The sequence below is a fragment of the Solanum tuberosum genome, unplaced genomic scaffold, assembly GCF_000226075.1.
Source record: "Solanum tuberosum cultivar DM 1-3 516 R44 unplaced genomic scaffold, SolTub_3.0 scf00482, whole genome shotgun sequence".
Classification (NCBI taxonomy): Eukaryota; Viridiplantae; Streptophyta; class Magnoliopsida; order Solanales; family Solanaceae; genus Solanum; species Solanum tuberosum.
In genome coordinates this window covers 268,538-286,204 of record NW_006239402.1, presented here as the reverse complement: position 1 = coordinate 286,204, position 17,667 = coordinate 268,538, and the positions used below count along the sequence as shown (strand labels likewise).

General features: G+C 36.1%; 3 protein-coding genes across 5 annotated transcripts in view; all 3 read right to left on the bottom strand.

The window, feature by feature from the left end:
- LOC107058297 (uncharacterized) overlaps positions 1-4,392 on the bottom strand; it is a 5,725-nt gene extending 1,333 nt beyond the window's left edge. For 2 of the 3 annotated variants that reach the window (XM_015303836.1, XM_015303837.1), the window contains exons 1-3: positions 4,218-4,392; positions 2,210-2,364; positions 1,508-1,598 (exon numbers count right to left, since the gene is read on the bottom strand). In XM_015303836.1, coding sequence (XP_015159322.1) covers positions 1,508-1,598; positions 2,210-2,225 — 107 coding nt within the window. In that variant the 5' untranslated portion in view covers positions 2,226-2,364; positions 4,218-4,392. Of the gene's footprint in view, positions 1-1,507; positions 1,599-2,198; positions 2,365-4,217 lie in introns of all 3 variants that reach the window. The other variant, XR_001471926.1, reaches the window with a different exon arrangement.
- A 3,886-nt stretch (positions 4,393-8,278) lies between these two features.
- On the bottom strand, positions 8,279-9,390 carry LOC102598465 (uncharacterized). The gene is made up of 2 exons (XM_006364150.2): positions 8,795-9,390; positions 8,279-8,715 (listed from the first exon to the last, which is right to left on the bottom strand). The coding sequence occupies exons 1-2, from the start codon at positions 8,952-8,954 to the stop codon at positions 8,483-8,485; spliced, it is 393 nt and encodes a 130-aa protein (XP_006364212.1). The 5' UTR covers positions 8,955-9,390; the 3' UTR covers positions 8,279-8,482.
- A 3,964-nt stretch (positions 9,391-13,354) lies between these two features.
- Positions 13,355-16,270, bottom strand: LOC102597936 (phospholipase D alpha 1). Its single transcript, XM_006364148.2, has 3 exons — positions 16,171-16,270; positions 13,933-15,832; positions 13,355-13,839 (listed from the first exon to the last, which is right to left on the bottom strand). The coding sequence occupies exons 1-3, from the start codon at positions 16,261-16,263 to the stop codon at positions 13,397-13,399; spliced, it is 2,436 nt and encodes an 811-aa protein (XP_006364210.1). The 5' UTR covers positions 16,264-16,270; the 3' UTR covers positions 13,355-13,396.
- Positions 16,271-17,667: the final 1,397 nt, after the last annotated feature.

The window sequence follows — 17,667 nt, the reverse complement described above, 5'->3', positions numbered from 1 at the left end:
TCAGCTATCCCCCCCCCCCCGCCCCTTTGTCAAGGCTCATTCACTCTTGTTTATCATAATATAGAAATATTGGGAACAAAAAGAACAGTTTCCAATGCAACTCTTGAATTACATATATTCCCTCCACTCAATGTTTTATGGTAAGCAGTCTTACACACACTAAGGCTAATATTTTCCCTTGAAAATTAAGGTATATATCTCAATTGGAAATAAAACAGAAACATAATTACAAAAGTAACACTCTGTGATTGTTAATGACAACAATTTTTTACTGACTGACGTAAAAATGAGGCTGATTGAACTCAAAAATAAAATGGGGAGGACATCCTATTAAGAAAGCTAGAAGATTGGTGAGTGTAATAAAACCTAAAACACAGTTGTCATCAGAAAGATCATGACAACACAAAATTACTTATCTACTTCCTAAATCCAGTTAAAAGAGTAACCTCAATGCACAAGCAAAACCACATATACATTCCACATTTTCCTTATTTTTCTTTCGGTATGATCATCCTTGAAAAGCTTTATACTTTCAAGCTAAAAATTGGTCACTCTACATGGAAATATTTCAGCTAAGGTCATATGTGCCTTAGATGTGAGTCCTTTGGAATGTGGCATATTACATGCCCACATGGGATTTTGACAAGTTCTAAAAGTATTCTTTACACAGTTTCTGCAGAATAATATATCAAGCCGAAGATAGATTGATTAAGGAATATAAATTTCGCTCCTCCATGTACCATTTGCAAAGTTGAAATCAATTATATACACACAAGTTGGTTGGCCTGTTGCTAAGATCTCATTTCTTTGAAGAGAAAGAGAGCATATAACAACATGCTCTACAATTTAGTGATCCAGAGTTAGTCTATGCCTTCAAAAGGGATAACGTTAAAGGCTGGATATGAGCTATCGCAAAATGTGAAGCATTATTTACTATCTGGATCAATAAGGTCGTGAAATCTTTGAATCCTTCCTCAATGGGCAACTTAGATATTTCTCTTTTTCTTTTTTACCCCTCCCTAGAAGCTCCCACCTTTTTTGATCCCTCGTTAGAGGTGGAGGGTACTTACACTTGAGCAACCCTATCTTGTCATGGGCAACTTATATGACAAGACCTATGTCGACCCTAAGAAAAGAGATTAAGTTTAGCAAATTATATACAAAAAACTGCTCTATGTGCTGTCATGCCAGCAGTTTAGAACACCAAATGGTGAAGATCAGAAACTTCAGTACTTAACACCACTAAATCACCGATACCCAAAACTTACACCTAATCCAAAGAATTTTTCAGATTCCAACTTTTGCATGCATGCCGATCACCTATATTTTATGCCTCTATATCTTCTTTTTTGGGGTCTATAGGTATATGTTATGCCTCTATATCAAAGAGAACAAAAGATTCACAAGAATATAATGCCTCATTTATTCAGTAAGAAGCAAAGCTATTCAATGTCATTTTAAGCCATTCTTTTTAAGGTAGTGCAGGGATCTAAGACAAACATCTCACTTTAATTTAGGTTCACGGAGCTGTTGTGGTTGGTTGACAAGCTTCTTGTGTCCTATCCACTGCTCTCTGCTTTGGTTCCAGAGGTGTAGTCCTGGCAGAAAATTCGTATATAAAATAATTGTTCATTAGACCTTTAAAAGATGATGATAGGAAACAATTATGTTAAGCCAAATGCCTAAACAGTGAATTGAGTCTAAATAGAACTTATTAGAGATGGGCCTATTATCTTTTATCATTCTCAACGGTGTGACAGAATTTAATCTGGAACATCAACATCACTATGGTTCGGATATTTGAAAATGTAAGTAGTACTTATTCTTATTCATATCATAGGTTTCTTGAAAAATTCAGGAAAAATACCACACCAGCCCCACCCACCCCAAAAAAATGACGAGAAGAACAAATTTATCAGTAAAACCTTATTATTGGTTTCACCATCTAAGATCAAATATCACAAACTTCAATTACTTATATATATGACATGCATTTAACCATTTGTATAAACTAGCAAGTATATTTTCCACAAAAGACCAAGGTACGTCTTAACAACAAAGTTAAGACAAGTAAAAACATGGATGCAAAATGGAGAGTCAAATTTACCATGATTTACAAATTCAGCAGGGTTGTTTGGATTTGCAGTCACATGACCATCATATGTCAGTGTAGATGTACTAACTGATGAATTGATTACCTGAGACTTACCTACACTTTTGTCCATGCCACACGTGCTGGCTGTTCAAAAGTCCTCCAATAGTTTAGCTTTATGAATCACCTGATATTGATGTTTCTGATCTTTCACTGCTTCGTGAAGAGGACCTTAATTTGGGATTATTATAGCATTCCGAACAACCAATGTTCTGTTGCAAATGATATTTGTTTCTATTAGAATCAACTAAGCACAAAAAATAAAATAAATAGGGAAAATATTATCTTTAGTTGGACAAAGATAAAAATAATATTAGGTAAACAACTAGCCCACCAAAGCAAGATTGACTTTGATGTTGTTCATCACATTTACAATTATCAATGATGTTAATGAAGTTCAACTTTCTCTGTAATATTAGACTGTTACCTGCTACACTTGGAAACCATGCAGTGCTATCATTGACTGCTTCTAATCGGACTTGGACTTTAACACATGTATTAAATGCCCCCACCCACTTAGAGCATACGATAGAGGAAAGTGGAACCAAGTGAAATACAAAGACTGGTTCTCACCTTGCATAACGTAATTGTCTGTCAACCTCCTTCTCCGGCAACTCTAACCTAATTTGTATCGATCATCAATCTCTCCAATAATTTTCCATGGCATTTCTGATGCTATACTCTGGTTAAAGATTTCTTCTCTTTCTTTCTTCAGCTTAGTCTCTTTGTTTCCATTCCTTTATTCTATCAAACAGTTTTTTCAGTCCTTATCCACATAAATTCTTGCCTATTTCATACTTTGCTTTTATTAGTTCTATAACAATCATGGAGTAACTTAAGTGGTGATAGTGGCAAGGTAAATAAGGCATCATGGTGAGAAGTGCTGCTTCTTTTTTTGGCGGGAGACAAATTCTTCAAAATCAAGGAAATTGCTGATAATTGGTATGAGCTCATACAGAGGAACAATAACTTTATTCCATAAATTCTGCTGACAGATTCAACATTATTGTTTTTTTGCAAATGCTTGAGACTAGCGCTTCAGAAGGTACTGGGAAAATCTGTAGGAGATAGAGGAACTTTGATCAGCTATACTCATACTTCGTCTTCCAAAATTTTAATGCTTATGGTAGATGTAGCAGTATTTTATAAGTGGGGATGATCCCCAAAATTGGGGAAGATGTTAGCTCGGATGAGTTTGCTGATAAAATGATGGCATTTGTGGGAGGAAGGAGTTTGTCTATTGGAGGTACCAACTCGGAATCAGAAGAAATGGAGTTACTTGCAGGTAGAAGTAATCAAGAGCCAGCTCTTAAGAGACCAGTAATAAATCAGATGGAACTAGTCATAAAATATATTTTCATTTTTCAGAGAGATAGGTGATAGACTTGGTGGATTTGTATAACTTGATGAAGAGACCAGTAATAAATCACACAAGTGATAGGCACCGGAGTAACAATTCCAAACACCAAGTGTCCTTTAATTTGCAAAGTGTCTCTTAAGGTCCATAACTCGATTCTGTAAACCAGAACTTGTACGTATATTCTCAATTGTTTCTACATCCATTCGTACTTTCTGCCTGAACTAAATATGTGTCTAGAGATGTTGCATGCTTCAGTGCTGTACTTAGTTACAGAGAAGACCAGTTAGCATATATGGAACTTCCACTTGGAAAATACATCGGAACTAGAGGTTTCATCTAAAGAGGAATACACTGGCCAAATAACTATTCCAGTGACTAGAACCTCTATATCAATCACAATGTTCAATTTCTTCATAAGAAAACTAAAAGCATACACAACCTGAAGTTTTTTTCTTGCTTCTAGAAATCCAGATACCAGATTTGTAAACAAACAAGTGATCTAGGTCATCCGTTCTAAGTATACAAGTTTTACCACAAATACTAAATAATTGATTCCTCCGAATAGCGTTCGCCTCAAATGCCTCTCACTAATTCAATATTGTAAGAAATCGGCACACATTGAGAAACCCTAATTGAGTGGAAAAAAGTAACTAGAAAGCTAAAAGCTGAAGCAATGAAGTAATGGAGATAAGATGGAGGAATTACCTGAGATAGAAAGCCACAGCAATCTCTCTCCCAACGTCGATCGCTCCGACACTGCCTTTTGATCGAAACTTTTAGACGGCCTTTTTCACGCTTCACCTGCCGGTTAATATTTTTCTCTTTTCAACTTCGTTTTAACTTTCTTTTCGCGCCGGCCTTGTTAAGTAATTTCATTTTGCTTTTCGCCTAACTTCCTTTCTTTGGCAACTAAAAAATATTCACTTCTTTTTCTTTTTCTTTATTTGAAAAAAACCAGCCATTTGATTATAAAAATATCAAATACAGATTATATTTGGAATTTAAAAAATAGATAAAGCCTTATTTCACTCGTATTATTCGTAAAATTATAACCAAATAAAATTCTAACTTCGAAAAAATTAAATAAATAAATCATTTCTATCACAAATGCATACCTAAATTATGCCTCGAAATGACTAATGAGAACTGATTTTCCCTTATATGACCTATTCAAAGCTGCCGCCGGTATGCAAATGATGCATAATTATTTTCGTATTGGAGGAGTGACTGTCGATCTCTGTTATGTCCCTGGAGAGTGCTCCCCCAGGAGTTTGGATCCTGCCTTGTTAGTCATCCGTAGAGCTAAAGGGAATTTTTGAAGCCTTTCATATAGGATGATCTTAGAAAGCACCTAAGTGTTGGACATTTGCATGATACAGGTAAACCAATCACTCTAGATTAGATAGGGTCAGCGAAAGACGAGACAGAATTTGGAACTTGCTATCCTCTTGCCTGGTGGTGCTTGGTCGAAGCTCCAGTAGGTAGCCACTCCCTTCTCAAAGAACCGTACGTGAGACTTCCGCCTCATACGGCTAAGCCTCTTAGGCTTGGCACATGAACTCTTCTCTCACCCGCTGGAAGACTTTTTTTTATTATTATTATTTCGCCAACTCAGGAAGCCTACCTGACTGTGAGACCGACTGGTCGACCTTCGAAACTCTCTTCTCATACTCATCGTTCATCGTTCCAGGCGTACTCCAGTTACCTCTTCTCTTACAGAGCCTGGGAAGCTTTTGGACCTAGCGAAAAGGGCTCTAAGCCTTCACGCAAGCAAGCGCGGGGCCGAGATCGATAAGTGGAAGTCATAAAAAAGAAATCTTTCTCTTCGCACCTCATATCAAGAGGAAGGGTTGCTTGTCAAGCTTTCTATGCTTTTACGCTGGCCTCTTCGACCTTTCTTGGGCTAGCTTTTGTCTCTCAGTGTCAGTGTCGGCCCTTACAGCCAAAGTCAAAGGTTTGTTGATTCTGATAGAGTAGTCTTGCCTTCCCCACAGAGGAGATAGACTGGTCTATAAAAGGTACCTTCTGGAACTAGAAGAAGGAATGTAGGAAGTCCTGTCTCAGGGAATGGGCTTGAAGGCTTCAATTGATATTTTCTTAACCTTTCGAAGACCTTGCGTAAATTTTCGATGTGGTCGATTCTTTCCTTCTTAGGTTATGAAATAATTCAATAGCTCCGGGCTCCCTCACTGCATTCCAAGGCAAGCTCCTACTAGATCCTACTATTCCTGATATTCCTACTGGATTTGAGCAACTCGAGTACTTTCCAGTCTATCTTCAAAAGTAGAGAAGGTTTAGTGGTCAGTAAGAAACTCCCAAGAAGTACTGGATTCTCTTTCGGATAGGCTTATCTTAATTATTGGTTTAGTTTATGCATGGCGAAAGGGGGCATTGGAAGGATAAGGATAAGGATCTTCTTCAGTGGATCCCTCTTGTTCCTGTTTAGTCCCCTTCATTTCGGAAGTGCACGCGCGTATAATAAGGAAGAAGACCTTGCTGGCTATTCCTTATTTTGACAAGACTTGGATATACAATGCCCTCAAGGTCTTGGTGTTGTAATCGATCAACAGTGGAAACCATGCGATCTCAATGAGCCAGTCTTAGTAGTTGCCCTAATAGGAGGAGGGTCCTATAATGGTTCGGTTATTCCTATTTGTCTCTATTTATTGGTGGGGAGGTATATGAAGGAAGGCTGCTAAGCCAGATAGAAAGCCTTGGAACACCAAGACAGTAGCAAGTGCGGCTACTTTATTTATCACCAGGTAGCGATGAATACTAAGGAAGGGGCCTAGAAGTGCCTACTACTTCACCACACTACACTTGGCTCTACACATTTACAGAGCTAACCCCTGTCCAGTGCCTGGCAGAGCTAAGGGGTTCGCCGCGGTTCATTGTTGTGCTTACACGGTCGATTTGACTCGAATCCTGGACCTGATCTTGAATCCTACACCGGTTAATAATGGTGGGGTAGGGCCCCTTCCTTCTTCTAATAAGAGAGAGACAAGAGAGTTATAGGTAAGCAAGCAAGAAGGATAAGTGCAAAAAAAAGGGCGAGGCAAGTGGCCCAAGGGACACACCCGCAAGGAAACCCATCTCGAAACTTCTTTTTTTGGGCTACAACTTCGTCGAGCCGACTAGCATCCCTGGCTCTCCGGTTCAGCTAGGTCCATAGTTTCGGAATTTATACGCGAATCAAGGTTCAAGCTTTCCCCAACCCCTTTTTATCAATGGACTCCTGACGTATACGAAGGATGGGAGAGGCAGGATTCGAACCTACGTAGAAAAACTCTAACAGATTTACAGTTACCAGTAATGCCCCTATCGACCTCAGTCTTTAGAAAGGCTCATTTGAGTGATTCATAAACCTTCGTCGGGATAAACAAGCAAGGATTTCATCCTCAAAAATTCCTTGTAACCCTCTAAGAGGGTAAGGGTAGTGAGGCTTAGATTCTATAGAGTTCAACCTGCATTGGGTTTATCAAGATGGCATTAAAGGCGATTAGGTGTGACTTGCTTGATAAGGGAAAGAGAAGACGACTGATCTTCCCCAAGAGCTCACATCGACGGGGTCAGGCGCCGATGAGCACATTGAACTTTCAACCAGGAAGGAGTTAATTTGGATATCTTATCGAAATGGTTAGCTCCATCTATAAATCTTTTGCATCCAAAGTAGTCCCCCCCGGACCCCACGAGTGACGCCCATTTTCTTCTCAAAGTCAACTTTCTCCCTTTCTGCCCTCCGAGATAGAAAAAGAAAAAAATCTCCGATTGATGAACAAGCAGGAAAATGGAACAATTGAATTTTGGACTCGCCCCCGGCTACGTGTCCGTCGATAAGAGCTCTTGGGAGTCATCAGCCTGCAAAGCAGGCTCCTTTAGCCGCTTCGATTGTTAGATCTCACTTCACACCAGTTCTCAAGTCTAGTTAACGAAGCCGAGGCGGTATTCGCGAAGGAAGAATGCTCTTCATCTCCCATCGCCGTAATTATCTCTGGAAGTCCTTTCAGAACCATAAGTATCGTACTACTACTAGTGGTTCAGGTGATGTAGCAGAGGTGAATACAAATTTAGGTTCCGTTTCGAGCGGAGAATCTAACAAACACATTACGGAACCAACACCACTGCATTGCGCTCGAACAGTTGAGCGGCCGCCGGCCAGCAACTTCCGTGAGTAGGGAGTTGTGGGTTACCGTGCTCTATCTAGAATCGACCATGTTAGACGTTCATACTTTGTTCTGTAGTCTTTCAACATGGCGACAGTATGGTGTAATTGCGGGTATGGCCTGACTTGTGTGCGACCTGTGGCCCACGCCTCCTATTTGTTCAGGGCGGGAGGCGTGAACTCTGGTTTGATCTGGTTGAAGAGATGAAATATAACCAAGGTATATCTTTTTGATAACAATTAACATATGTGAATAAGAAATTTGTAATTAATGCAATTATAATTCTCATGAATTATTGATCCGAGCTCAAGATGAATGTTGGCATTAGCATTGGACAAATCAGTATTAAATAGCGTGTACAAGAACCTGTCCTTGGCACCAATATGAATTGGGATAAATTGATTGCTATTTCTTCCCTCTTAATCAAAGTGATTTGAGACTTGAAAATGAAAAAAATAAATTGTTGGAAGTGTTGTTACCATTAACCACAAAAGTAAGTTCCAAAATATGCATTATCCAAATTTTATCGAATTTTAATATAGATACCCAACCCAATGTTGGGCCTAAAAATAAACAAACGGAGATTCCAGAAAAATATACAACTACCCATTAACTGAAGATTCCAGAAAAATATACTACTAAAGGAGTTCCTAATTTCATGTAAAGAAAACCATTTACAGAAAATATGTTCACACACAATTATTTACAAATTACAGTAAGGCCTTTAAAGTTTCTTTGCCCTAATTCCTCTGTTTTTGTTTTGCAAGAAGATGAAGAGGAATTAACCAAAACGAAAATACAAATTGATCAATGGGAGAATCCCATTCTTTGAACCCGATCCTTGAGAATCCCAGTGTACAAAGCCATCCTATTTCCTGGAATCCCCACAATCTCATTCCCACAAGATTTAATTCGACTTTCTGTGAATTTCCTCATTTGTTTTCTTCTGTACTCCTCGCCATTTCCGCTCGAAATTTTCACATCAGCTGCAAATTGAACTTTCTTGTTTTTCTTTCTTGTTTTGTCCTTGTTCTTCCCAGCTAAAAAAAACGTGAGATTAAATTAATCCATAAAACCAAGATCAAAAGAATCAGCTCCTGTTTGGCCATAAATATGTACCTGAAGATAAACAGGACTTGAGAATCTGCTTATGATCATGTTGTTGATCGGAAAGATGGAAGTACTTGACCCGGAAAAGATCGAGTAAAATCACGGTGCCGGCAGAGACCGCCATGGCTGTCGCCAATACGAAGCCTTGTGAACCCAACATACTTGACATAGTAAAATTGGTTGGTGAGAAATTTTTAGAGCTAGGAATATTGATTGACTGGTGTAGAATATACTCCAAGAAAAAGTTGACTGATCGAAAAGAATGGCGTCTCAATATTTTATACTATTATAATAAGAAGAAATTAGTGGGTGGGTTAAGGACTGGTTAGTTAAAGTAAGCCCACAGCATAAAGGATTTTGGAATTGGTGCAACAGATTTTTCAAGTAATTTGAGGTATGTATAAAATAATACTTACTACTCCACTCTCGATGAATCTCGATTTCTTTTTATTTAAATCTTTCGTAGAAGAGAAGAGAAGAGAAAAAAGAAGAAAAGATAAAATAGTGTAATGGTATTTCTCCAAGTGTTTGATGTAGAATTAAATGAGCTTTTGCTTTCAGCAATGCACTGCACGGCAGAGAAGTAAAGAAAGACAAAGTTGTGTTCAAAATGAAATTGTGATGGATTTATGGTGTGTAACAGTGTCCCTACAAAGTGTTTAACTTGGATAAAATCAGTGGTGGAACTAGAATTTTTTTTAAAAAAGAAGCTTCAAAATTTGAAGAAGTAGATACACCAATAGTTTGAATGAGGTTCGACATTTACTTTATATAAATAATAATATTTTATGCCAAAGAAATTTGGATAAACCCCTAGCCGTATGCGGGCTCCGTCCGTAGATGAAACAAAGAATGTAGTCTAAAATCTAAAAAGAAGTAGGGAAAAGTTGGAGAAGTGCAAGTTCTCTCTACTATTTTCACTTCAAGTTTTGACACAAGTGCTTTATTGTAGGCTGTAGCAGTGGCTGCATGTCAAGCCAGAAAAGAATTATGTACCTTACCTGTCATGACCAGAGCTAACCACTTGTGTCGTCGAAATAGATTTATTAGTTGAATATTAATTTCATAATATTTTGACGAATAAAATTATATTTGAATAAATTCATTTTATTTCAGAAAATATCGAAATTTAGGGAGGGGTAAGTTTTTATTTTACTTAGAAATAAATAAAGGTAGTTAGAATTCAATTTCAAATTAGAGTGAAAAATTGACAACGATTTTGAAATAAAAAAAGGAGCAAAAAGTCCAAACGAGCTAGTATTGGATTTCATCAAAAAAATCTCAATTTTTCTTGGCCAAAGTATTACTTAGAGGTAATAAGGCATAAGTGATCGAAAATCAGATTGAGTTGAAGTTAAAATTTTATTTGGCATACAACTTAATTTTTTTAAATTATATTGTCTCTATTAAAAGTGAAAATCTCACGAGTTGGATTTCTTATGACCGGATTCAAGCTATAGTGTTGAACCTAGAGTTCTTTTGTTCAATCACAATTCACAGCTTAGGGAATATGAAAGGGAAAAAAATCTTTTATTAGCAAGATATTTTAAGTTCGAGCTCAGGGATGAAGTTATTTTTTAAGAGGACCTCTTTAGTAATAATTCGTGGTGTAAATCGAATAATGAATAATAGGTTGTTACTAAAAGAAAAATCAAAATCAGAACGTTCGGTTCATTTAAGGTGAGAATCGGAAAGATTGATACTTTTAGATTAGTGTGCACCTTTCGTTGCATGTGATCTGATATTTTAAGAAGAAAAAAAGGAACTTGAAAAAAATTAGTTTCTCATTTTTTGTGGATAACATTTGTCTGTTCTTTTGTATCTCTTAAGTATTCGAAAGTAACAGAAAACTGTATTAAGACAGTTGTAGGCCCTGTCCCGTGATATGAAAAGGATAAACATGAATCAAAATAATACTAACACTAGTTCACTTAATATGAATCTTTTACTATGCATTGCGGTCTTAATGAAGATTCGAGTTTGAATCTTAAGTATGGAGAAAATTATGTAGGGAACATGATCATTTTGAGCTTTGCAATGCGTGATTCAAATTTAGTCGAATTTCAGTGCTCGGAAGAAACCAACAAAAAATCTTCCAGATTTTACGACCTATGTGACACGTGTCGAATTGTGGATGATTTGAATCCAAATGTCACGGTTGATTGGATTAGGCAAAAGTAGAATTAGGTATTGACAAATAATAAGGACCAATAGACACGTTTCAGTCTAATTACTTCAAAACAATAATGAAAATTGAGGATGGTCCAAAAATCACCCAAGTGGACAAATTGCAAATGGAATCTTTCATATTTGGGATTTTCCCACTTGTCTGATTAGTTTCAACACCATTTCATTGCATGCAACTTCATATCTCTGCATCTTATACATGTCACATACTTTCAAGAAACTTTGCTCGACCCATTCGAGGAATTAGGTGGACTGTTTCGACTATAAATATTAGGGCCAAAAAACTTAAATATACACCTTAATAACTTTAATTACACCGCAATACTTTTTTTTTCAATTATATAGCAATATTTTTTTTTGAAAACTGGAATTTTTTTTTCTTTTTAAAACATTTACCAAGTCAGCCACAATTATCACGTATCCCTTCAATTTCTCCAATTATTTTATCTTCCCTGATTTACTCCAATTTGTTATATATTATCTCCTAGAGAGATTTCATACAAAAATAAAACTCCCCTTCCCTACTAAGATCGACGATCCAAAATGCTTACCAATAATTTTTCAATTCTAATTCAACACAGCGGGCGATGGGACTCATCAGGTAATTGAATAAAAAACAGTTCATATGGTGTTTTTTTACGTGGTTGTATTTGATTTTTCATAACATATCGATTTTAATCTTTTTTGAAGTTATTCGTTTGGTTTATTTTGTCAATTTTGATGGAATATAAATTCATATGATTTGGTTGATGTTCTGGAGCGTCGGTATGTTGATTTATTTTGTCGATTTTGGTGAAATATAAATTCATATGATTTGATTGATGTTCTAGAGCGTCGGTATGTTGGTTTAGTTATTAAATAAATATTAAAATTTAGCAATTGTTTGTGGAATAATATTGGATTTTTTCACAGCATCTGATTTTTTGATTATTTTTGGTATTGATTCGTTGTTTTATATTAACGATTTTGGTGTAATTACAACAACTTCATATGATTTTGGTTGTAATCTGATGTGTCGAATAGGTTGTTTTTTTTTTGAAAGTTTTAGGTTTAATTGATTAATGCACCAACTAATATAAAACCATTAATTATGTGATTTAATTGGTATGCTGCTGCCGTATGTTAACAGATTGTATCAATAGTTTCTTTTGGTATGTGATATGGTGTACACATATTAACTTCAAGTTAAATTTCAGGTACATGTATTTGTGTATTTTGTTGTATTATTTGGTATATAAAATACAATTATAAAATAAATATTTTGGTACATTTTTGGTGTATTTTAATTATCTGAATTGGTGTAGATAATAATTTGAAAAATTGGTCATATGTTGATTGGTTGTATCCTGAAAAAAAAAACAAATTAAAAATTTGTTTTTGGTATGTGATCTGGTACTTATGCTGGAATAGTTATTTCTATGAATTGGTGGCAAATTAATATTCAGATCTATTTGTTTGGTGTATTTTTTGGTCTAAATTAGAATACCTTAAATGTCAAAATACTTATAGTATGTTGATTGGTATAATAAATTATTTGGTATAACTGTTTGTGTGAATTACCACAAGTATGCCAATTTATTATTAGTACAGTAATTGGTGAAAAAGTTGGTCAATTACTAGAGTATATCAAAAACTTAGTTGTTTACCATCGATTATCAATGTAACTACCAAGCTATTAAAATGGATGGATGTAGTAAATTCATTCTGCAAAATTTGGCAAATTACTAAGAGTTTGTATTTTATACAAGTAATTACGTGGATTACCTGAGTATTTGTAATTTGTAATTTCAACTCATATGATGATTTTGAGCATATGATGGGCGAACTATCAACACCCATTACTTGTTTATTAAGCCTAGGGCTCTTACGGGGAGTCTTATCCATTGATGGAGGGTTAGAAATCTGATCAGAGATGAACTATGGTGAATTTGGCTGTAAAAAGATGAACTGCTTTAGTGAATTTTGTTCTTCAAACGATAAGAACAGAGAAAGATGGAGGGTTAGAAATCTGATCAGAAGAAGATGGATGGTTAAGGCGTTGGAAATAAGGTTTTTACTTGTAACTATGAATCACCTAGATAAGTACACCATCTTGATCGATAACATGAAAGGTTTTATCAAAAAGAAATCAAATAATTAAGATTCCAATAAAAAAGTCATTAACCACATGGAAAGTAAATATCATAAACAAATAAACGTGTATACGTGGGACTGTATTAGGAGAGATAATATTGATAAATAGGTATGTGGGGACAATGGGATCAACAAGAAAATAACAGTGTTAAATTTTCAAAGAATCCAATACTAGTATCCTTTCAGAACACGTATAAAATCTGGAAAAAGAAGTTGTAACAAATAACAACGACGACTTAGGTAGGAATTTATTATCTTGTTAACATAACAAGTCTACAAGTTTTATTTAACTTAGGTAGTGAGGATAGGAGGAAGGAGGTCAGATTTAGTACCAACAACCTTAGCCTTAGTGTCAGGGAAGTACTCATTTCCATTTCCAGGCAGATCTGTGATCTCACCGTCGTTAGTAAGTCCGATGGGGTATCGGAGCAAGTGACCAGGAAGATCAGTTTCTAGCCTCTCACTTGTGTACAGATCCCAGTATTTATCAGCTATTTCATTCACCTTCCTCACACAATCTTCGCTCTCTGGATGTTGGAACGTGTCATCGAGCATGCCCATATGCTCGTACCACAATGCCATTCGGAACCCATGAACTTGACCCCTTGCTGGTTGCCTGCTAGTCGTTAAATTATGAGGCTGGTATGCTCCAATTGCTATCTCTGAGTCTCTTGCACCATCCATTGACCTCTGGTTAATGTTGGCTGATCCAACTATAATGTACTCATCATCCACTATTAAGAAATCAAAGTTAGTAACAAACAATGCTAGAGTATTACTTGCCAAATATTATAAGATAGAAAAGGAAATTGCTAACTACAACTTACCAATCATCATTTTGGAATGAACATAGATCATGAAACGACGAGCTTCCTGAGCTCGTTCATAATCAGTATCAGATTCAGGCTTGTCTGAAGGTTCATATTCTCCACTCTTCTTCACCTCTCGATTACCAATACAGAAAAAAGTCAAATAATTCCTTGGGTGATCGTCGAGACCTTGATCTCTGATAGCCTGAAATATATGTTTATACATCATCTCCATTGTCCTCCTTTGCCAATCTAATATTGCTTGTACAGATGCACTGTCAGGAAGTCCTTCTGGCCACATTGGAACCAGAACATATACAGTAAACCTTTCTCCAGCTTCAATTTTACTAACAATCTTCAATGTAAGTTCTTTTGGAATGAGATGCAAAGCACCTACCTCCTCCACTTTCACATCATCACACTCCCAATCGTAACAGCTTCCGAGAAAATACTGATTTTCAATGTAGATGAAATTCTTTGCCCGACGAATAGCAGTAATGTAAGCATCTTGGATACTTCTATCGACTATGTTATTCTTCCCGCTCACTAAACCAGCCTTTACTGACTCTTCTGGTGTATCAGGAAAGCCGAAAGCTGCCCCACCATCAATCGATCTGAATAATTGAACATTCCATGATTCAGTATCATCAGGGTACATAACTGAAGATGGTGGAATGATAACATTGTCAAGCTCTCTTAAGTCCACTAGAATGTCTTTTCCGCCCTGTTTTCTCCATCTCTGCTCAAAATTATACAATACATCCCAAGCAATTGGTCCTTCAACTCGAGAATGAATGTCGTGCCAGGGCTCTCTAGGCCCTCCTTTGTCAATCGAAGCTTCAGCAAAATTAGGTTGGTGGAAATCATCATGATGTGCTGTATCCAGTGTTCTAAAAAGTGAATGGAAAGGAGTATCATATCTCCCATCACAAAGATCAAGGCCACCAACGAAGCTCATAAGCCTCCTCGTCTCTGACTCTCCATTGGGCATGTCAGTGTCCACTATTACGATTTTCTGGTGATGAGTAAACATTGCAGAAGTCTGTAAATCTTTAACTATGCTTCCACCATCATCAGGATCCCTAGGGCAAAGGACACAGTGCACATCAGTATCTTTAAAGTACTCTTCAGTTTCTTCGTCATGAGTGGCCATGAGACCGTCTTTCTTCAGCAGACGTACAGATGTTCTGTCATCCCATACAAGCATAAGGACTTTAACACCTTCCTTCGCCTTCTTCTTGAGCAGCTCTCCGACTGAGTCGTCTCCTCCAGGTTTTTCCCTCCTGGAGTCTCTCAACAAGGTTATTTCAGTATATACTGACCAACCAGTAATGTAAATCATGTGCTTTGCATTAGTAATAGCATCAAAGATATCTTCCCAACATCGATGTGGTTCATAATATTTACCCCCTGAAAGAGGGATTTTCGGAATAAACTTATCAGGGATATGTGCATCTTGATACAAAGAAACGCGACATCCTGTTCTCTGAGGGAAGAAAGTATAAGGGACACCAGGATATTTAGAACTACCTATTCCACGTCCCCAATTACGATCACGACTGATTTCAAAATACTGCAGTGTTACATGGATTTTAGAACCTGCTTCAATGGGATTCTCGTCTTCATCCAGTATCTCAATCCACTCATCAACCTCTTCCCCTTCCAAAAGGTCATTAACTGGTAAATAAGCTCTTCCAATTAAGGTTGCACCAATGGAATTGTTATCTTTGACAGTAAATATAACATTTTTAGCCATATGGGCACAGTAGATGTGGAAAGACTCATACCACCTAGGATTGTTTGGTTCATTTTCAATAACTCTGGTTCTTCCAACCCTTGCCTTTTCCAAATCAACTGTGGCATAAATTCTAGAAGCTCCTTTGCCCATACCTACCGTCTCCTCCACAGAATCTTTAATCTGCAATTATGAGATTTCAAATACATTTAACCGTTTAGAGAATATGTTTTTGTAAGTCCATATTAGTCCTCGGAGGGATACAATCAATCACAAAAGCATGAGACTGGAATAGCAATTACACTCATCCAATCCCTATAGCGAGGAACATTCCAACGTCATGTTCTTAGAGAATTTAGAAAAGAAACATTAGTACATATCATATCGAAAGGGATCAACAGCGAGTCAATCATACTCCATATTCCATTATTGAATAGGACCAATCCGTTTTATTATTAACGAATACGTATGGTGATCCAATTAAAATTCAAGTGCGGCTTATGTACGTATGTATGTATAACCTTGCTAAAGAAGTTGCGACCGTGCTTCCCGTGCAGCCTATCGACCTCGTGTATCGTGACATGCAGAGTACCATGAAGCAGAATCGGAGCCATTTTTTCACCTTCAAACAAAGGATTACAATATAATTAGTAGCAAATTAAATGGTGCTACAAACACAAAAATCATTGTTTAAGTTGAACTTACTTCAAATTTGGGAAAATAATCAGTGCATGCAAAAAAAATAAAAAAATTAGTGCATTTAGACCTGAAATGTCACTCCAACAAAAGGAAAATTAAAGAGAATATGATCCGATGTTTGCTGTAAAAAGAAGTGATGTGGCGATTCGATAGGCGATAAAGCTGTGCGGTTAAAGAAATTGCCCCGTTGACATAGTGGAATGTTAAAAGGTTGACTGAGTAAACAGAGGTTACTAAACTCTAATTTAATTTGGCTTTATGAGGACCTGATTTTTATGTGCAAATTAATTAAATTAGATCCGTAATTGGATAAGGGTAAAAATAAGCAAATATTTATATATAGTGAATAAGTCAAACCATATAGTAGTAAATATTTTAAGTAATATCTACTTACTTATATATAAGTGTAAATGTGAGGGTATTTTTTATATTTATTAGCTTTTGCTCCTTAAAACTTTTGTATGTCAATGCTTTATAATTGTACATTTTCTTCTTTAGACCAAAAAACCAGCCAGCATCTATATAATGACACGTATATCCATCATAAAGTTGTACTCTTTAATTAATTTAAGTGGCCCCACTACCTTTCTCATGGCGGCTGACCAATCCATTCCATTCTCCAAGCCTAAACCAACATTGTCGATACCGGCGGAGCTGAAGGTTCATCCAAGGCGGAGCATATCAGGAATAGGAAAGTTCAGTGGAGGCGGATTAGGATATCTATTGGGGAAGTGTTTAGAGAGAAGGAACTGAGGGCTTGTCGGTTTGGGCTGGCCTTTATTTAGTTGCTTTCTTTTTCTAGAATTTGGACATTAAGTCTAATGATGTAATGAGGTCCTACAGTAATTAAATAAAAGCCTACTTTTAACCAAAAAAAATAAAAAATCCATTCCATTTCATTCTCTTTAATTACTCAATTTATAATATTGTATTTTATAAAGTATATATATATTACAAAAATGTTACATATTTTATTGTTCTCTCTTCTATTTTAATTTATTTGTCTTGCTTTATTTTTAATTTATAGTATACTCAAAGATTACGTTTAAGATACTATAAATTATTATAATTAACAACTTAAAATATATTATTACAAATTTAAAAATTACATAACATACCCTATAAATTACAATAATTAAAGACTTAAAATATTTTTACCGGAGAGGCTACAAACACAATATTCTTAAATACACGTAATTGGTTAAAAACTAAAAATACTCTATTATATATTTAAAATGACGTTAAAATTATTATAATAAAATTATCAAAAGTGTTATAAATCACAATAATTAGCAACTTAAAATATTTTTTAAAAAAAA

What these genes read in the sequence shown, in the direction of transcription:
- LOC102597936 (XM_006364148.2), bottom strand. Translation starts at nt 16,263, where the DNA reads ATGGCTCCGATTCTGCTTCATGGTACTCTGCATGTCACGATACACGAG. An exon ending in GTCGCAACTTCTTTAGCAAG is followed by an intron (nt 15,833 to 16,170) that starts GTTATACATACA and finishes TCATAATTGCAG; the next exon opens with ATTAAAGATTCTGTGGAGGA. An exon ending in TCATTCCAAAATGATGATTG is followed by an intron (nt 13,840 to 13,932) that starts GTAAGTTGTAGT and finishes ATTTCTTAATAG; the next exon opens with TGGATGATGAGTACATTATA.
- LOC102598465 (XM_006364150.2), bottom strand. Translation starts at nt 8,954, where the DNA reads ATGTCAAGTATGTTGGGTTCACAAGGCTTCGTATTGGCGACAGCCATG. An exon ending in CAAGTCCTGTTTATCTTCAG is followed by an intron (nt 8,716 to 8,794) that starts GTACATATTTAT and finishes CGTTTTTTTTAG; the next exon opens with CTGGGAAGAACAAGGACAAA.